Source organism: Terrapene carolina, unplaced genomic scaffold (genome assembly GCF_002925995.2).
Source record: "Terrapene carolina triunguis isolate 2854851 unplaced genomic scaffold, T_m_triunguis-2.0 Scaffold132, whole genome shotgun sequence".
Lineage (NCBI taxonomy): Eukaryota > Metazoa > Chordata > Testudines > Emydidae > Terrapene > Terrapene triunguis.
This window is the reverse complement of record NW_020664483.1, coordinates 7,553,887-7,575,193: the sequence shown is the minus strand read 5'-3', so window position 1 is coordinate 7,575,193 and position 21,307 is coordinate 7,553,887. Positions and strand designations below refer to the sequence as shown.

The window sequence follows — 21,307 nt, the reverse complement described above, 5'->3', positions numbered from 1 at the left end:
TCTCCTCTAGGTCTGCACAGGCCTCGCTCTCTCTATGGGTCAGTGATAGGCACAGCCCACCCCCCGAGCCCTCCAAGTGTCCCATCCCTGTTCCATGGGACACTCACAAATTCGCTGCTCCCAAAGGAACAGGACAGCCCAACTTACCACCCAGGCCTCCACTCCCCACTCTGCTTCACACACAGCACTGAGTTCAGTTCATAGTGAACACAAGCAAAAATGTATTTAACGATGTAGAGAGACCCGAGTGATAGCAAGTAGAAGATTGGAAACTAACGGTTACATATAACATAAAATGGCAACACGCATTCTACAGCCTAGGCTTAATTAACAAGATTTTCTCATGTCTAATAAAGTATTGCTCACCAGCGCTTTCCAGCCAGGCAGGCTGTGATCCCTTTCTCATGAGACAAGACGTGTTGTCAGCTTGTCCAGGTGAAAGACCCAGAGTGGACCTATATCTGCTCTCCCAGATAGACCCCCCATAATCCATTGCTTTTACTCGTAAACAGGATTCCCTCCAGCTGTTTATTTCTTCCTGGCAATGTCCTCTCTTGTAGGGTTGGCAATCTTTCAACTGGTATCAGGCTCAGTATGCAATGCCCAGTACACGCATAACCAGACAGAGAGAGGAGTGTTGGTTATCTCCTGCTTAGAAGGAAACTATCCAGTGACTTGCCTTACCTTAGGAACATAATTTTCAGTATACATACATACCTTGGTAAATATTATCTATGCATATACTCCACAATGATTATGACGACAGCAGAGACCCTCCATGCCACCTTTTAGTGAGCCAGGGGATCTGATCCAGGGGGAGCTCCGTAAAACTCTATGCACCCCGTGTGCCCTCTGCCAGTTGGCACCAAGAGAGTCATAAGTCATAGTTGGCCAGGTGCATCTGGAGTATGGTGCAACCTACAGTGTCCCCTTGCACACTAGGAGAGATTATTCCTGAAGCACAGTCCCTCCCCTGAGCTTTCCAGGGATGAGACTCGTCTGCACCACTCCTACTTGAGCAAGTGGTCAAATACCGCTGTTGGAGTCTCAGTGAGCAGTAGTTCCGGATACTGGATAAAATGCTGGCCCCACTGATGCCAACCAAAGATCTGCCATTGACGTGAGTGGGGCCAGGATTTCACCCACTACGCTTGCAGAAAGGCGTTGGCTAGAGCACATTGCACGTGGGCGAGACAACAAAATGCCCAGTCGATTTCTGGAGAAAGAATGAGATGGATCAAGAAGTTGGTATATTCACACTCAGCAGCTGATGCTGAGCCTAGGGAAACATGAAGGTTCAAATAATGCTTGAGTGGGTGCTCGGGAGGAGCAGTGGGTGTGAAAGGGTCCCTTCTTTCCTCAGGCACCCCAGCAGAGGGGATCCACAAAACTGGGCTCGGGAGTGCTGACATGGGGAGCCCATCCTGCTGTCTGCAGCGAAAGGAAGGAGGGTCTAGTCATGGACAGGGCATTAGACTGGGTCACAAGGAACCTAGCATCAATCCCTGGCTCTGCAGCTGACTTCCTGGGTGATGCTGAGAAAGGCATTTAACCTGCCCCGTGCCTACACCTGTAAAAGGGGAGTAGAACTTCCCTGCCTCAAAGGATGATGGGAGGAAAAATACATTAAAGACTGTGAGGAGGCTTAAATGACATGGTGATGAGGTTCATATTGGTACCTGAATGGAAAGAACATGTCTTGGGGGACCATGTCCAGGAAAATGTCCTTTTTATCACAACTACAGGGGAGTATAAAAGGGTTTACAGATTACACCTTCGCAAGAGGCGTAACAGGCACCATACATTATGGTCCTGGCAGGTATTAAAACGTCCACCTTCGTAATATTTCCTTTCTCCAGAGCACAGGCTGCTCCCACCCTACCAGCCTTCCACAGCACATAAATCCATGGCTTAGCTTTAATGATTGTTATCAGAGCAAAACATAGGATGATCATTTGAGACAGAATGAGATAGGTTGGCAGAAAGACTAGCAATGTTACTTACCCACTATAAAAGAAGAGAAAAGGAGTTGAATATTTCCCCCTACGGCTAAAAATGACCAAAGGAAAAGTATATTCCTTTTTATATCAATTAAGAAGGCACATTGGAGATTACAAAACACATACAAAACAATTCACAAAATATGGCTCTTTTGACCGGTGGAAGACAATTGTTGAAAACAATACACACAGACGAGTTTGAAATAGGCCTAGAAATGAGCAGTTTTGCTTCCTGTACTTAAAGATGCCAGCACTTACTACCAAAGATGAACTTTATACAATACAAGGACACAGTAATTAAAGGTCACCCAAGAAACACCCCCCTTTTGTTTGATAGGGGTTCAGATGAGGGTGGAGGAAGAGCGTCCCGGAATAATGAACGGGTGCAAAGGAGGTTGGTTTTTTTACATGTGGGTGGCTGTGCTTCTTTTCAAATAATGATTTTAATGCTGCGGGGACTTTGTTGCAATACTAATGATGTGTTAGGGTACCTAGTGCCTTGTATAGGCATCTTTGGTATTATTATTTAAACACAAAAATAAATAAATCAATAGGACCTTCGAAAAGCTGGTGCTGGATACAGATGATCACTTTATTTCTATCCACCTTTGTGCCTGATCTAAAGATCACTGAAGGTGGTGTAAAGACTCCTACGGACTTAAATGGGTTTTGGATCAGGCCCTTGTAAGACAGAGGCCCAATCTACAAGCATTTGTAATTATGAACACACAAAATTAAATGAGCTTACTCAAACTGGCAGGAAACAGTCACCAAATGCAATACCCAAAATCATCAGAAATTAGAGGAATTAAAGAAAGAAACGTTATTTCTACCCATTTAATGAATCTTCCATCCACATCCTCTTTCCGATACAAACCGTCGGACCTAGTGCCATGACTTAAATATCACATGGTCTCTAAGACAGCCAGGACACAGATCATACAGGGTTACCACATGTCCCTGGTATGGACAGTGCCTAAAGCACTACATATACAGCCAGATCCTCAGCTGGTCTAAGTCAACTTCAATGAATCTACGCCAATTTACAGAAGCTGAGAATCTGGACCATAATACTTATATATCATACATTCAGGAATGATGTCGGATGGGCAGATTATGGGTGCTATGCCTTTACATGGGCGCTAAGTGCAAGGAACTTTCTCCTCTGAATAGGTTCCATGCAGGGGCTGGCCACAATTACAGTCCTTGCCCTCACCTGAATGCAAGGATTATTCCCACTAGTACTTAATGGTAGGGAAGTAGAGGCAGGGCACACCGCGACCTGTTAAGGAGGGTAGCGGTGGAGAAGTGCTTCTGCACATCTGGTAGATTTGGGAGTCAGTACATCTCTTGGACGGCCGCCATTTGGGCCAACACTACTGGGGTTGAACCAGTGATGTCAAGATCTCAAAGAATGAGCTGCTACGTGGATCTGTCACACAGAGTCTCCTGAAACATACACTTGCCCGTGATTTACACCTCATTGCCCATAGTGCCCAAAACATGGACCGGTGCATAATGGGCACAACTGATCCCAAAATGAGCATTTCGCTCCAGCAGGTAAACATGGGCCTGTCAAACTGCCAATGCAGGTGCTGCATCTATTGTGCCATGCAATCAGCGATCCCACGCAACCAGCGATGAAAGGCAGGCTGATTCACACAGGTGCGAGGCATTATACCAGGAGGGAAGTCCTGGTTTTCTGGTACCCTTCAATTAATGCCACTGCACTCGAGCTGGCAATACACGATAACAAAAACAGCCCTTATGTAACCTAATAAACAAAAGCCCCCAAATCAATGGCTGCACATAAATCTTAGCTAAAAACATTTTTGCTAGAAGAACTTCAATGCCTTATAGAAAGGTGGGTAACAGTTTAAAAATAATGTTCCAGCCCTCATTAATTTTTTATTACTATTCATCATAAAACCATTAATCATGGTGAACTAATTTGATATTAATGTGGATGTCATAAAGTACTTCTGTAGCATTTCAATTACAATTCAGCATTTCAAATGCTGCTGGCACCATATGGAAAGCTTTGAAAACCAGATTTAAATACATTTGAAGATAACCATCAGATAGGTTCAAATACCCAGAACCTGCCACTCATGCTGCTAAAACGTATTCTGACAAAACCTGAGCAGTTCATGGGAAAGGATCCTGCAACTCAGCTGGGTGGAGCACAGAAGGACTGTGGAAGGAGAGGATCAACTGCAAATCAATCATCCACTTCCACCCCTGAGGCCAGGGTAGGAATTACAACTCCAGAGGCTGCTGAAACCCTGAAGCTTCGGCAGCAGCTGTGAAGCAGCAGCGATTCATTTCCAGAGCCCTGGAGAGATTTTCTTTCCTTCTACAACCTCTGTGGATTTCCCTAGGGTACAGTCCAGTTACCCGAGCTGTGCACTAGGGATTTTCCACTCAGATGTGAATTATCTGTCCAAAACCAACACTACAGAAAACATATTTCTGCCAGCAACATTCAACAGGAAGGTACAAAAAAACCACCAAACTGGATCCATAGGGACTGATTCAATGACCACTGAAGTCACATGAAAAAGACTAATTGGCTTCAACAGGCAGGCAAACATCCAGTACCAAATGCAAGGGAGAACTTAAACTAAACACTCAACCAACAGGGAAGTTAAGAGCTTCCATCGTTTTGACTGGATCTTTAGAAATAATGCATGAGTTTCCAATTTTTTGTTTATTCACTGCAAATAAAACATTCATCGGAATTGTACACACAGGCTCAACACTCAATGGGCCAACCATCTCAACGCATCTTCTCACAGACTGTGTAAATGAAGAAAAAAGCAAAATTATATTTATTGTGTTGGGCAACTTTTCTAACTGCTGCATATAATTTCCAAGCCGTCTTATCTAAGTTATCAATGCAACACCTGGTATGTACACAACAGCAGTTCCTACCTTGGGAGCTCTGGCATGTTTCCCACATCTGGCATCTCTGACGAAACTGAGATCTAGCAGCTCTGTCTCCTATAAGGAAAAGTTGAAATACACATTGTTACCCATTCATTGAAAATGTACACTTCGCTAACTGCGCTTTTGTTCCCTAGTAATGCTACTGTTAGACCTCAGCCTTCAGTGAGCTCTGTGCAGGTTCTGTCCTGCACATCGCATACCGGTCAGGAGTAACAATTCCTCGTTGCAGTATTGGAACCATTGTCATATAGTCCCATTGTTTCCTTGCAAATCTGCTTTGGCCTTTTTCCCCCCCACCCCATCTCCACCACCAGTTTGATATATTGATTTTCCAGGGACTCATTTCAAACCAAAATTATTTAGCTTATTTCTTGTGTTGCCAAGCACTCTACTGTGGTTCACATTTTTCAACAAAATCTCTGTGTATTGTTTTTTATGTATCCCCTGTCTCGCAATAATTAGCTCCTGGCTACCGTCTGCAAAAGAGAACTTCACCAAACAGAACATCCTAACTTCACAGTGGAAAAATCTACATGATTGTGGATGGGACATTTTGAAAAGTGTGTGTGAATAAGAAGGATGCTGTGCACTCAGTGATAACTTGCACCATCAATTTTATGGCGACTATTTTCCTTACTACTCAATAAAAATCATGTACTTTCGACCACCATCTCACACTTCAGATGACTTCTACATATTGCACTTAAGAGAACAAAAACGACGTGCTACGTGACCTCTCCTACATAGGGAAACAATTACAGAGAATATTGTGTTGTATTTTCCAAAGGTTTAATCTTACTTTTTAAACATAGATTTAATAATACCACCTAGCTTTTTATCAGATCTCAAGGCACTCTACAAAGAGGAGTTCGGTATCATTATCCCCATTTTACAGATGGAAAAACTGAGGCACACAGGAGTGACATGATTTGTCCCAGCTCATCAAGCAGGCCAGTAATTGAGCCAGAAATAGAACTTAGGTCTCCTGAGTCCCAGTCTGGTGCTCTCTCCACCTTAATACTAGCCAAACTTTAACTCTCCTAGGGCCTCATTGTGTCCAGTCCTGCACACCCATGCAGAGGTATCCCCCCCATTACCCTGCACTGACTACCCATACCATGGGTAGCAATGCAGCATGAGATGCACCCTCCGCAGGGCCAGTACTCCCCCATCCTGTATGGGTGGGTAGAGAAGGATAGCTCAGTGGTTTGAACATTGGCCTGCTAAACCCAGGGTTGTGAGTTCAATCCTTGGGGGGGCCACTTAGGGATCTGGGGGGAAATCAGTACTTGGTCCTGCTAGTGAAGGCAGGGGGCTGGACTCGATGACCTTTGGGGGTCTCTTCCATCTCTATGAGATCGGTATATCTCCATATGATCAAGCTGTGGAGAATGAATGGAACCTTGGCTATCTCCCCCGCCCCCCAATGAGCAGGGCATTGCTGTTACACCATTGTGCTGGGAAGTGTACCCATCACCAAGTCTAGGGTTGGCCTTATTGGAAAACCCGGGAGGTGGGTCGGTGCAAGCCCACCCACTTCTAAAGGCCCCTCCCCAAGCCTAGCGGGAGGGACTACTGGATCCAGGAACCAAATGAATATGGGGGACAACTAATGAAAAACAGGGAGCGGAGTGATGATGGTCTAGGGTTGGCACAAAGGACTCCCACCCTCTTGGAGCAGGGGGAAACCAGGCAGCAGATTGTGACTCAGAATCAATATCCTCTTCCCTACCTCCTCCTGGGTAGGTGTAACTACACATTGTGGGGTTTGGGGGATGTAATACCTTAATGTATACAAACCTCACACTGGGCAACAAGAGGTTAAGGGGCTGCTCTGGGCTGAGCCAGCCCTGCCCCGCCACCCCTGCAAGGCATGCACAGACTGGAGGAGAAGTTAAAGGATGCAGAACAGCTCCCTTGGGGGCAGAGCAGGAAAGAGAGCAGATGTGCACCTGTCAGCTCCTGAGAGAAGAGCTGAGGGAAGGCAGAATCTCTCCCGACCAAAGGTCCCTCCCTGAGGGAAGGGAGGACCTGCTTCGGGGACGCCCTCAGAGGGAGGCATTCCCTCCCACACATGGACTCAGTTTATTTATTCCTCTTTCTTTCTTTACGGACTACCCCAGCAGGGGAGAGAGTTGGAACTAGGGTGACCAGATGTCCCGATATTATAGGGACCATCCCGATTTTTGGGTCTTTTTCTTATATAGGCTCCTATTACCCTCCACCCCCGTCCCGATTTTTCACACTTGCTGTCTGGTCACCCTAGTTGGAACTGACCTGGCTGAGGGCCAAGCCACCGGAAGAGACAGCTGCTGCCCCGAGACAGAGGGAGCTACCACGCCATGCGTGGCCACAAGGAGGTGCCAAGCGGTGAGCTGACCACCTGCACATCTAATCATAGACAGCAAGCTTTGGGCAACCGTGGGATGGTAGAAAGTGGCCCAGGGAGGGCAACCCCGGCTACCAGAACTTTGATAGTCCTCACAGGGCTCTGGGCTGGAGTCTGGTGGAATGGGAGGGCCCGAGCTCCCCTACCAACCTCCCCTCTGCAATTTGAAGGCCCTAAGCCTGACCACTAGGCAATGCTCCCCACAAGCGAAAGCCATCACATATGGACATAGCTGCTGTGGAAAGAACAACAGTGCTTGACGAGACATTTATCTCCACTTGTATGCTCTTTGCAAGCACGCAGCACATATTTCCCAAGTAGCAACACAAACTATCCTGTGAGATTCAGGCAAATAACTCTGATTTGACTGGACATTGCTTAAAGATATTAAAGTCCCTCTTACTATTGTCTGCCTCATTTACACCTTGATGAGGACTAACAGTCCATATTAGCATCAATCTGTTCATTTACAGGTATAAACAATGCTAAAGCAAGAATTAGACCACACTATCCACAGAGCAACACTAGTTTAATAGAATTTTTATCTTAAATAATTACTGTGTTGATGCTCAGAGAATTTGAAATCTATGTACAGTATAAAGCCACTATACCGTGAAAAGCAAAACCAAATTCTCAAGAGAAAATACCGTTTTTCTCTGTGACCTATACTATAGTAGCTGTCAATTGGTTTCTTTTTCATTTTTTGTAGGCCAGATCTTGAGCCAGTCAAAAGAGAGTGAGAGAAATACACTTGTGTACAGTGGAAAAAATATTCACCTGACAGCACCAGTTCCTCTCCTTTTCACAGCTGGCTGCCTGTACCATCCTCCGAATCAGTGTTCAGGAGTATCTGATTCTTAACAAAACAGCCACTGTGCACCACTTCAGTTCCAGACTGAAGATCCACGCCCAGACAGACCCACACTGCTCCCGTGCCCTCCCGTCCCTTGCTCCATCTGACACACCATCACAATTGAGGTGAATATTGATTGGATCAGATCCACGCATACACCTCTGCTGGGAGCAGAAAGGCCTTTGGGCATCACAGGGGCTTATGTGTTCAATTCCAACCCCCACCAAGCATGAAGAGACTTAGGACATGGAAATGAAATGGGGATTGAAGATAACAGAACCATCCCCCAAACACCAGGGCAGGCCACAGCAGTGAAGCACAGCCCCTCTGCGTCAGCGCACCATGCTGTCATGGCTAATACCCCAGCTGACAAGCCTGAAGAGTGGATGCTGCACCTTGGTGCCCCTCACGTGAAGGTTCCTAGTTACTGGATCTACTTATGTCTAGGTGGAGCAGCTCCTCTTCTAAATCATCCAGGTGGGTTTTGAATTGGCTGTGGGACTCACCCGCTCCTGGTGCAAAGGTGCCTGCTGCTCACTTGCATGACACCTTCTTGTCATGTAGGATCTAGCAATGGGCCCGATACCAAAGCATGAGCGTCATCCACAGTGCACAAAGACTGCAGTGTGCATTGTGTTTCGTTCTCCAGAACCCAGCATGACTGGTCCCCAGGCTGGGATGTGGCCAGATCTTCAACTGGTGTAAGTCAGCACAGCTTCACTGACTTCAACAAAGCAATGCTGATTTACACCAGTTGAGGATCTGATCCTAGGTCTTACTGTAACATTTCTACATTCTCTTCACATTTTGTCCATCCTTGAGCAGAATTTTCTTCCAGACCCCAGAGATGTCAGATCAGTGCAAGAACGCCTCACATACGTTTTTATTTCTTCTGTAATTTATTTCATGCCATATTTGCATACCACTGTAAATGCATCTCAAAATGCAGCATAATGTTTTTAGTGCAGACAGCCAGACTAGTCTTTGTTAATTAAAGAAGTTCTTTTTCCCCCTAGTTCTGATGTAAGAAAGATAAAAATACAAGTTATTTATTTTTTCAAGCTGTTCTTAGGAACCACTCTAACGCCTGTTCTATGGAAGTCCCATTTGGGATGTATCAAAACTAAAGGCAGACTCAACGGAGGAGACAGGAAGAAAAACATCTGAAACAAACGAAGCTAATTGCAGCGCTCTATTAAATAGCTGCATATTCAGGGCTGGTAGCGAGCTTGACTTTGAATACAGCAAAATAAGGACACAATGTGGAGTCTCTCTGTTGACTTAATGTCTGAGAGACACTCAAATATGGGCAAGAACAAAACTAATGAAATATGGAAGAGTCACATTAATGTTTACCAGACTGATAATGGGAATAAGATTTAGAATGGGAAGAGGAGCTCTAGACTGTAGATGTAATTAAAGAAAGATGGAGAAGAGAGGACATTTAACAAAAGGGAGATACGGTAAGCGAGAAACTGAAAAGAGAACCAGGGATTAGAGAGTGAAATGGAAACTAAGATAGTCTTTCTCCTTCTTTGAAGTGCTGCTCTATCAACAGAACTGAACAGGGTAAAAAAAAAATACTACACACAATGAAGCGTGCAGATTATGACTATTCGAAATTAAGGGTTTTATCCTCAACTAGTGTCAATCAGAATAGATCCATGGACACTAGCCTAGTATCTGGTCCTAAATGTTAAGGATCACCTGGTGATCCCCTTTGTCTCACTGAGTAATACCTTCACCCCACAAGAAGTCCCACTAACTTCAGTGAGACTGCTTGTGGGGTCAGGCAATATTCAACATGAGTTCGGGTATCCACATCGCATTACTACCAACTCCAAGAGCTCAAAAGTAATGAGAAGGGCTTAAAAATCAAAAGACTTTCAGAAGATGGAAACATTTTGGGTGCTCTATTTGTATTCTGGTTTTTGAGCCTTTAGGGTTCGTGGTTTTCTGTTTTTCCCTGCAGTTATGAGGGCTAGAAACATTTTTTTTAAATGAAAGCCAAGGTGCTTGTGTAATCACAGGTCTCCCAACACTGGGGATTTCCAAAAAAACACCAAATATCACAAGATAAAATCCTGAGGGATGGCAACATTGTGCCAATGTGGCTCTAAGCAACCTATAGACGTGAGGAAAGACATTCCGCTTATGCAATCAAAGAAGAAGGATTTAGAAAACTGAAAGGATTGACAACTGCTAGAAATAAACGGTTGTAACAGCAAGAACATGAGAGAGAATGAAAGAAGTAGAAGAAAAAGGGATTACAAGAGAAGATGGAAAACTACACACCAGGCAATTGTCAGAAGCTTGTTATTGTAGGATTGGCCAAGTATTTTATTTTAAAAAGAGAATAAATGGCTAGACCGCCCCTAACACAAACATATAACAAGAGCCTTTCAACTCAAATAATACACATCAAGAATAAGCACGAACAACAAAGAGCCAACCAAACCAACACCTCACAAAACAATGAAGTCAACATTTCCAGCATTTGTATCCTAGAGTCGGGGCTCCCTCTAAGAAGGGGATTGTAAGAACAGAGCAGTGAAGTTCTAGGCACACTTTGAGAGGTTTACAAAACCTAGGCCATCTGAAGAGGGGATGTAATTAGATCCCTACTTTTAAAGAGTGGGATCTGTGAATCCTTGCTGAGACCTTATGCACGTTACCATATTTTGGGTCTGGCAACCTAGCACATAAGAGGTTTTTTTGGCTAGCGCACAGACTTTTGAGGCAGGTTTTGTAGGAAGCAGCTACGCGAGCCATGGGAACATATGCCCCATAGTCCTTGTTTATTAACAGATATTAGAACTGAACGGTCCATTTATAAAGACAAGGTGGGTAAGGCAATATCTTTTATTGGACCAACTTCTGTTGGTGAGAGAGACAAGAAACAGAAGTTGGTCCAGTAAAGATATTACCTCCCCTACCTTGTCTCTCTAATGTCTTGGGCCCAACATGGCTACAACAACACTGCATACAGCTACGGTACATTTATGCAATTCAATTTTACATGTGCCTCCTGAATTGTGAAAAAAAGCCCTTATGCCATTGTAATTTGCCATCTAAAGGCAAGAGAATGAGGTAAGGACACCCACATAAATGTCACCGTAGCCTGCATTCAGTAGGGTCTGGATAAGTCAGAATTCATAATGTAACATTTCTTAGAAGTTCCTAGGTTCAAGAATATCAAACCCTTGGGAACTTCGTGACCTTTAGTAATTGCTTTCATCTTCCAAATGACTCATTAAAGAGGGAGAGGGCAATTTCCTAATATTTTAGTATATATTTTGGACAGGTTTTTTGTGAAGCCAAAATATGCTTCCATTCTTTACTACTTGGCAGAAAAATGCTGCAGTTCAAGTGCTGCAAAATTGACAATCTAAAGCCTGCTGCTACGGAAATCAATGGGCACAGGATTGGAACCATACTGTGTGCTAGATGAGCCTTGGAAGCCCATGGCAACTGAGAAGCAAAAACACTATAAGTCCAGCCTTGCACTGAGTAGAGACCTGTAACCACTGTTACTGTGAGCTATTAATCTTGCAAGAGAATAATGTCTCTTAATTCAACTACCACAAAAACGCTAAGAAATGAATATTAATCCTGCTACGTTTGTTTTCAACTATCCAATGAGACAGAGACCCATCCATATAGGGCTAGATTGTACATCCTCACTTTTCTGGGTGAGCACGTTCTCACAGAAACAGCACATTGTGCAACCCTTCCTGTGTTGGGGAGCATTTACTCACACAAGCAGTCTCATCTGAATTCAGTAGAGCAGGGATTGGCCACCTTTGGCACACAGCCCACAGCGGGCTGGGACGGTTTGTTTACCTGCAGCATCCGCAGGTTCGGCCAATCACAGCTCCCAGTGGCCATGGTTCGCCGTTCCAGGCCAAGGGGGCTGTGGGAAGCAGCGGCCAGCACATCCCTTGGCCCACGCTGCTTCCCGCAGCCCCCATTGGCCAGGAATGGCAAACTGCGGCTAATGGGAGCTGCGATTGGCCAAACCTGCGGATGCTGCAGGTAAACAAACCATCCAGGCCTGCCAGCAGCTTTCCCTGGCGGGCCGTGGGCCAAAGATTGCCGATCCCTGCAGTAGAGCAACACCAATTTATATCTGCCCAGGATCTGGTTCACTCTAACTTTTATTAGTTAATTTCCACCTCCCAAAATGAGCAAAGCACATCACCCATTGTGCTAGGTACTTCATATTAACATAACACTAGTTAACAAGGCAAAATTCCTCATTGATCTCTGTGATAAATGAAAGGTGGGGGGTAGTTCCCTTTTAGGGACACCCAGCCAGCCAGTTAGCTATAAATCCCTCTTGGTGGCTGTTCTCTACTTGCTTTACCTGTAAAGGGTTAAAACGTCTCCCTGCATACGTAAAATGAAGGTAGTGGGCACTTGACCAAAAGGGCCAATGGGAAGGCTAGAACTTTTTAGAATTGGGGGGAAAACTTCCCCTTGGTCTGTCTGTGTTGTTTTCCCGGAGAGCAGAGACAGAGCTGGAACTATGCTGTAAAAAGCTTTGGGCCAGATATGAAAATCATCAAATGATAACTAGAAACTACTCATTTGAAACCCCAGATATGTAAGTAGATCAGGAAATGTCTAGGAAGATGCAATTAGGTTTATCTCTTTTATTTCTTTATGGCTTGTGGACTACTCTGTGCTAACCCCAGGTGCTTTTGTTTTGCGTGTAACCTTTAAACTGGACCTGAAGAAGCTATCTTGATGCTTAATCCTTGTAATTGTTTTTTTTTTTAAACCTAGCAAAAAGCCTAAGTTCCAAATGTATTTTCTTTCTTTTTGTTTTTAATAAAATTTACCTTTTTTAAGAACAGGATTGGAGTTTTGTGTCCTAAGAGGTTTGTGCACATGTTGTTTAATTAGCTGGTAGCAATTAGCTGATTTCCTCTGTTTTCTTTCTCAGCTCTTCCCCGGGGTGGGGGGGGGAGGGGGGAAGGGCTTGAGGGTACCCCACAGGAAGGAATTCCCAAGTGCACCTTCCTGGGTTCTCAAAGGGGTTTTTGCACTTGGGTGGTGGCAGCATCTACCCATCCAAGGTCAGAGAAAAGCTGTAACCTTGGGAGTTTAATACCAGCCTGGAGTGGCCAGTATTAATTTTTAGAATCCTTGTGGGCCCCTACCTTCTGCACTTGAAGTGCAAGAGTGGGGAATCAGCCTTGACAATCTCTTTGGGGAGTTTGGCTTAAAAGTGGATGGCACTGTACAGATATTTCTTTATATATACACCCTATTTACCAATATGAGGAACTTTACATGCATGTATATACACATTATGATCATGTAACAGCATTTAATGATTATGGGTCAGATTGTGAAACCTTTACTCACGTTGATGGGCAGTTACACGTTTGGTTACATAATGATGCATGTTAATAAATTATATATTAAGACCCAGTACTATGTTTCTCATAGTGGGGATTTACATGTAAACAGTATACATAAATAGAAATAAGGAGTGTGCCATCCGTTTGTGAACCAGAGTTCCCCAATAAGATCAATGGCTCATAGTTTAGTTTGTGAAATTCTGCATGACACTTTAGCCCCCTATCTCAAGATTACATAGTAAATGTAGATGTCTGTTTTGATGTCTGCATGGAATGAATCAGCATAGGTATGTACTTATTTTATAAATAACCCCACCCCACTCCCCCAAAAAGCCACAATTCTACTCCACCATGTGGAGTGCTAGCCTGTTGAGAAACCATGTAATCTTACTGCTATAAACTGCATTTCATCCTTCCTCCTTGCAACACGTCAGACTACTGCTGTGAAGTGCCTAGCACAACTCTGGGCAGATTTGTCTTAAGTGGAGCTATGCCAACTTGCGTTAGCAGGGGATTTGGTTGAGTAAACCCCACAGTAATCTGCATTAAATTACATGATAATGAAATCATGTTGTTTCCTGATAATTACAGCCAGATGAAAATTTTTGAATCAAAAATGTCAATTCCTTGACACTGAAACTTTCCACAGCAATATGTTGGCTGACAAAATTTTGTTCAGGAAAAAAAAAATCAAAACAAAGGGTTGTGATGTCAGAGTGTTCTATTTTGACTTTTTTGTGATGTTTTGATTTTGTGCATCAAAACGACCTGTTTCCATTTCTTTTAAATCGTTAAAAAATGAAATAGAAAGAGTGAAAATTAAAATGAAATGACCTGAAGCAATTTTTTTTTTTAATTTTATTTTGCAGGAAATTTCTAAATTTGATCTTTTGTTCTGATTCAGAATGAAACCAAATTTTAAAATCAGAGAATTTTCTGTTAAATGGAAATTCTGTATAGCACAGTTACTGTGTCAAATGTTTCATCAATATACCCTGGCCCAGCCTGAACATACTGAACTAGATTCTTTTGTCAGTAACAACGAGATGAATCTGGAGTAACTGCTCTCTATTTCCACTCAACTTGACAAGCAAATGAATATGTGATTTCTTTTTAGGTTAAACAACCCGTTGTGGGAAAATGTTGTCCATTGAGTGTAAAAGATTAAGTGAACATGAGTTTGGCGAGGCTTCATAAGGCAAATTCTTATCAAGATAATTGTTTATGGACCAGATTTTTAGCTTGTATAAATTGGTGTAGCTGTATTGAAGAAAACAGAGCTATGCTGATTTACACCAGCTAAGAATCTGGCCCTGTATATTCAGTACTAAATATATATGCAGATTTTGTGACTCGCACTCATCTCTAGAGTGAATATGGCAGCTACATTCAGGATTACAGATTTCAGTAGAAAGCTCCAACTTCAGTTACATCCGATCTGTCCCAGGTATTAAATTCCCTGAAATGACCAATGAACATGAAAGGCTGAAATAGAAAAGGTTCTTTTTCAGTCAGGGCTACATCATGTACTCTTCCCTTTACTCCCTTTGCAATACAGCACACAGCAAAATTAATGTCATCATCCCAAAAGGAAAGCTTTATGGGAGAACGGGGCGGTTGGGGGGGGTTAAAAGCTCTCAGCATTTGCCTAACTCCACTGCAGTGTTGTTGTAGCTGTGCTGGTCCCAGGAGATAAAAAGAGCCAAGGTAGGTGAGATAATATCTTTTACTGGACCAACTCTGTGGAAGTGACAAGCTTCTTCAGGTTGTGGAAGCATGAAAAGATGGATACCAAATGGTGTGTTGTCAAGCATCATACAATCAACTCCTGGGTCAACAATGGAATTTCAGGGTGAAATCCTGTCCCCACTGCAGTGAAGGGCAAAACTCCCATTCGGGTCAGAACTTCACCTGGGATTCCAGGGGGCAGGGATTTCACCCATAGCGTACGCATAGATGGGTTTTGTGGTCAGAATCTAGTCTGTATTCTCCATTTTATCACTAAATCCGCTTTTAAAAAGTACAGGTATTACTGATAATAGTAAAGGATCTTTATAAGTTATGTTTTTCTTTATGAATCCTAACTGGCAATTTTCTGTGTCAAATTCTTTATGATCTTTTCATCCTCCACATTTTTTCCTCTTAGCTCCTTAAACAATGAGCTGTTAAAAACAACAACACACACACATATTATTGCTCTCACGCTAAGGCTGCCCTACCTTTTCTGACTGCACAGTTCCCTTCTAGCTCCTTGTATGGGATTCAAGTCAATTATGGGATCTCCTTCTGCTAGCAGACATTTGATGTGGCAATAGCTAGGTATTCAAATGAAAGGAAACAAATGCTCCTTGTCAGGTCATAAATACCTAAAACTTGTTTGTGTATTGGCACTGAACGTGTAATTGGTTTCCAGAAGGGTAATCAAAAGATGTCACAAGAATAAATATATTTATGGCAATGAAAAAGCTGTGCGGTTCTGGGTTTGTCCTCGTTTTCTGCAGAATCCAGTTAGCAATTTACTTTGGTCACGATTGAAGTCTCTGCTTGACAATGCCAGAAGGACCCTCTAGTAAAACTGCCCATCACGCAGGTCCACAGTGCAAAGAGAGGACCACTGTCTTGCTGCTAATGGCACACTTTGCTCTCTGTATGTTTATTGTAGTCCACACCGTAGGAAAATATAGCAACCGCTTCAAACAGTGAGTTAAAGCTAGTGAGCTGCTAAAACATCCTGAAAATCTGTTGTGCATAAAAAAGCCAAGCCCCGCCATCTGCTGTATGGGTGCACTACGCAGGGAAGCTGGGGGAGAGACCCTCCTCTATTTCCGGTAATGCAGCAGGGCAAGATTCTAACCTAGCACGCAAGTGACATGCTGGGACACAGGCTAACATCCCAGCTGGTGCGTGGCAAGACAAGACTTTCGTAAGGACATGGCAAGGCTTCTCTGCATATGCAGCTGCCATGAGGGGGGAGGCCATAATGGAGCTGCATAAGGTACTCCTGAGGGCACATTCCCTCTCCAAGCCTTCCTGCCCTGCACTGGGAGTTCAGACTTCTGCTTCCCACCACAGCTCAGAAAAAGGCAGGATTTTACTTGAACTCTGCAGGCAGGCATGGAATTCTCAGGTACAGTGGAAGGATCGCTTAGATTGAGGTGAGGAAGAGGGGGTGGATCTTGAGGGCAGCACTGCTGTGGGTACCATTTATATAAAAACACATGGACCAGCTTCTATGAAGGCACATTAGTGAACATTGCTATTCCTGTATTCTAACTCCTCTAAGCTGCCAAGGAAGAAATTCTGAATTTTCTGCCTCCAAACACCTCTTGAAAAATCAACGCCCACCATTCTGGCACCCAGGGCTTCAGCGTTTCTGAAGTGCTGCGAAAGACAGAAAATCCTCGGCTGCCTCCACAGCTTCAGTCGACTGACAATGGCGTATTTATTTGCAAGCTCTGCTTCCATCGCTGACAATGCTGACACGAGCCCTCTACAGCCCTCCTCCACTTCAGTGCCATTTAAAACCTAAGAACCAGCTCTCACCTGCAGGAGGGAGGCCAAGGAGAAAACGACGCTGCAAGGTTCTGAATTCTCACCGAGTTTCCCCCAAATTCCTGAGCGCCCCCCAAAACACCAGCAAGGCCAGCCCCAGACAGAGCTCCCCAGGGATCCTCAGCAGGTCAAGGGCCATCCTTGCAGAGGCAATGTGCCTCCCTATTGGTCCCTCAGCCCCCTGTGGCTCTCAACTGTTCCCTGGCAATGGAGCTCCCAGTGTTTCTTCCACCTGCACATCCCACGGAGAAGGGTTCTGCTCCACAGAGCGATATCAGGGGGATGCAGAACAGGTAATACAGCCTGGGGTCCAGTGCTAGCGGAAAGATGCACATTCACCCCCAGTGCAACCCTAGGCCTGCCCCCCATAACCACGTGCATGAATACAGTGGAACAAGTGCATGGAAATCACTGGATCCCTCTCCATGCACAGAAAGTCCCCTCCATGTGTGGATCTAGGGAAACAATCCCCCACCTGTGGAGCATAAATCCACATCAACCACTGCGGCAGGGCGGTCCTGCCTCAAACCCCCTCCAGTGTCAGGTCATGGCATGACAGGTGTGCCAAGCCTCGGTTTCCCTTTCTGTCCACCCATGAAAAGAACAGTTTCTCAGTGTCCAATACAAATTTATTCACATACACTAGGGCTGTAATTCCCCAAAATCCTTGTAGTAAAACCATTCTCCAATTCCCATATAAACATACGATTTTCCCCATTCGCCTCCAAATCACCCATCCAAGAGTGAACAGCAGCACTTTGTTCCCAGTCCCTTTTGCCCGGATCCAAGGCCCCTCTCTTCAGACCTCCCTCCATGACAGCGACCAGCCTTCCTGCAGCCCTGGTCTTGGGCCAGTGGACTCGCCCTCCTGCAGCATTCCACTCCTCCAGGCCTCCCTGCCAGGGCGTCCTACACCTGCCCAGAAGGAGCCAGCCAGCCTCCCACAACAACCCTCTTGTTTCTGGGCTCAGTCTCCCTGGACCAAGCTGGTTTCTCCCCTTTGCCCAGGCACCTGTGCACAAACCTTCCTGCAATTCAGCAGGGTTTCCCAGATATGGCCAGTCCTCTCCAACGTCTTTCTTCAGCTCCTATTCTGCCCCTGGACTCAGCTCTCTCTAATGCTCTCACCCAAGCAACTCCTGCCAGTATTTTCGTGCTGCTTCCTGTCTCTCTCTCTGAGTCTCAGGGAGCTCTCACCCACCCTGCCTGCGTCTGACTCCTCTGACTCTCCAAGTCTCTGATTCATACAGTCTCCTTCGCTCTCAGACTCAGGTGCCCGCTCCTAAGCCCAACTGGGAGCCCCTCTTCCATCTTAAAGGGCCAATGTCACCTTGTGACAACCGCAACTGAAAGGGACCAGACGTAGGCGTCTGACGACAGTCAGTGATCCTCAGTTGGTGTAAACTGTCATAGCTCTGATGACTTCAATCGAGTGATGACCATTTACACCCCAATGGGGGCAGGATATGCTGCAAGCAACGTTGTTTAGTTGCTTTGTTTTCACTCCAGCTAACTGAGCCCGGTCGCTGCACAAGATGTAAGCGGGGAGTGGGCTCCTTGTACAAATCAATCTGGCCCAAAAGGTGAAGCACATTAAACAAGCTGTATACAGACAACGACTTCCCATAGAAAGAGGAAAGTATTTTGCAATCAGATAATGCCCCTTTTTACGACTCATGAAAACTACCACAATCTTTCTGACCCCTGATCTACATTGGGGGTGGGGGTCGATCTAAGTTACGCAACTTCAGCCATGTGAATAACGTAGCTGACGTCGACGCACTTAGATTAACTTACCGTGGTGTCTTCAAAAGTTTTCATGGACATTTTCCATTATTTTTTTTTTTTACTAAAAAACTAATCTTGAGTTTTCATTTTTTTTGTTGACAAACTGGACATTTTCAAAACATTTAGTAAAAAGGCCCTGTATATCAAAAATTATTTTTGGACCGAACAATGTAAACTAGCTGTAGTTAGAATTTAAATAGCAACCTTTAACTATTGTAGAGATTCTGAAATCAAACAAACATTGAATCATCTCACAGAGGCCCAATAACTGGCAGATGTGACCATATAAAAACACGTGTTTCGGCTTCTGGTTTTCAGTTTTAACTCATAAACATCAATAAAACACTCTCAATACAAAAAAAATATGATATTGGTGTTTATTCAATAAATGCCAGAAAAAGCACCAGAGATTGTAACTTGAATCTAGGCTTGGAAGAATTAGGGTTGTTTTTATTCAGTAAACGTCGATTTTGCTGCACACTCACAAATCAACAAAACAATATTTCCTTCAATAAGAATAAAAATGTACAAATAGGCAAAGTAAGAAAACTGCGCTTGAGAACTTGGAGTTTGATTTAAGGATATTTACTTTGTATATTTTCATATGCGATGTTGACAACTTGTGTGGTAATGATTACAGAGCTTTAACTCTTGGAATCTCAACATCAACGGTTATTAAATAATTATTGTCTGACCCTCCTCCCTTAATTTCCCACAACTGTGAAAATGGATATTGATCAAAATAGAAAAAAATGCTTAAAAATAATCAATATTATCTGTCAAAATTATAAAAAAAACCCACCAAATATTGAATTCTACCCAGCCTTCTTGTACCTAATGGCTTATGTATATGGACCAGTAATGCACTCTATGGGGGTGTGATTTCTAAAGCACACCAATGTGCTGCGCATTAATTGGTCCATGTAGATCCCGCTGACACGCTCTAAAGGTTCCCTAGTGTGCTTTAATATAGAGCTGTTTGAAATACTACATTAATGTGCAATGGGGAACATTACAAAGAGATTACTCATTACAGTATATATAAAGAGAAAGCCCTGAAAAACCTGGTTATGGGACATTTATATAGAACTCAGAAAATGCCAAAATAACCCCCCTCCCAATGAAATTAATAAATCCCCCCAAAACCAGAAGCCCTATGTACATTTTATGAAATATGTCAGGATTTCTTTTGTGCCTACACCCTGGAGAATTCTGCACCACTTGCTTTCAGCCCATGGCACTATTTAGTGAGGGATGGCAGAAGTCTATATCACGCTCCAACACCCTGTAGTGACAGGTCATAGAGTGGCACTACAGTGTCAAATATATTGTTTCATTTAGGGCCTGATTCCAGGGGAGTCGTTCCACGGATTTCAGCGCCCACCATGCATTAAAAAGTCTACTCGGACTTCCTCTGAAGCTGCTCCTTAAAGGACTGGAATTCAAAGAGCAGCGCCTAACTATAGCTTTTAAAAATATCAGTCGAGTTGCATTACATTTGCAATGTCTGGGCATCCCTTCTCGGTTACAGCACGGGGCTGGAGGACAGGAGTTCAAGGCTCTAATCTTAGCTCTATACTGACTTCCTGTGCAAAGCTGAGTAAGCCAATTAGCTCTTCTGTGCATCACTTGCCCACCAGTAAAAGCGGAAGATATCGTACAGACTCCATGGGGTGAGGCGTAATTAGGGGCAAACCCTACCCCCATGATCCAAGGATCCCACGGCAGGGGGGGAGAGGGCAGAATGCCGTGACCCCTACAGGGGGTCCAAACCCCTGCTTGCCACAGAAAGAGGGTTCTTTCACCCTCACGCACAGGTGGTTTTTTTGGGAGGGAGACAAGCTAGGAAGGAGCAGATGCAGTGGATCCACAAGGATTGACCCACTGCGTATTGCTCCATTCCTCCATGAATAGAGTTGGTGCAAGGAACCACAGGCTGCATTAGCAGCCATGGAGCAGCTACACTGCTCCTCTGCGCAACCCACGTAGGGTAGGAGCCATTCCCCCACTTGTTCTCAGGCTCCGCACCCAGTTTAAGATTTGGTCCTTAGTGCTTGTAAAGTGCTTTGAGCTGAAAGCCCTATACAACGGTAAAGCATTACTAAATTATTACAGCATTCTGATGCCTTATTATCCTTGCGTACAGACTGTCCTTTCTCCCCCATTTGTAGGAATGTCTAATCCCATTTCTTGTTATAAAACACTGAGTATTTTGGCCAGGCAACAGGCTGCTTGCTTCCTTGGCTGCGTGCTTAGAGTTTTGAGGCACTGCAAGCTGCTGAGCAGGAGCAGCGCCAGGGTTTTTGCCGCCCTAGGCGGTAGCGCTCCTCCTCAGAGCATTCGGCGGCGGGGGTCCTTCCGCTCCACGTCTTCGGGGCGCTTCGGCGGCGGGTCCCGGAGTGAGTGA

At 44.5% G+C, this 21,307-nt stretch overlaps 1 protein-coding gene across 2 annotated transcripts in view; it reads right to left on the bottom strand.

Moving 5' to 3' along the window:
- Positions 1-21,307, bottom strand: part of PLCB1 (phospholipase C beta 1) — a 637,760-nt gene that overhangs the window by 456,814 nt on the left and 159,639 nt on the right. For both annotated transcript variants that reach the window (XM_024192884.3, XM_024192885.2), the window contains exon 3: positions 4,935-5,003. In XM_024192884.3, coding sequence (XP_024048652.1) covers positions 4,935-5,003 — 69 coding nt within the window. The remainder of the gene's footprint in view (positions 1-4,934; positions 5,004-21,307) is intronic.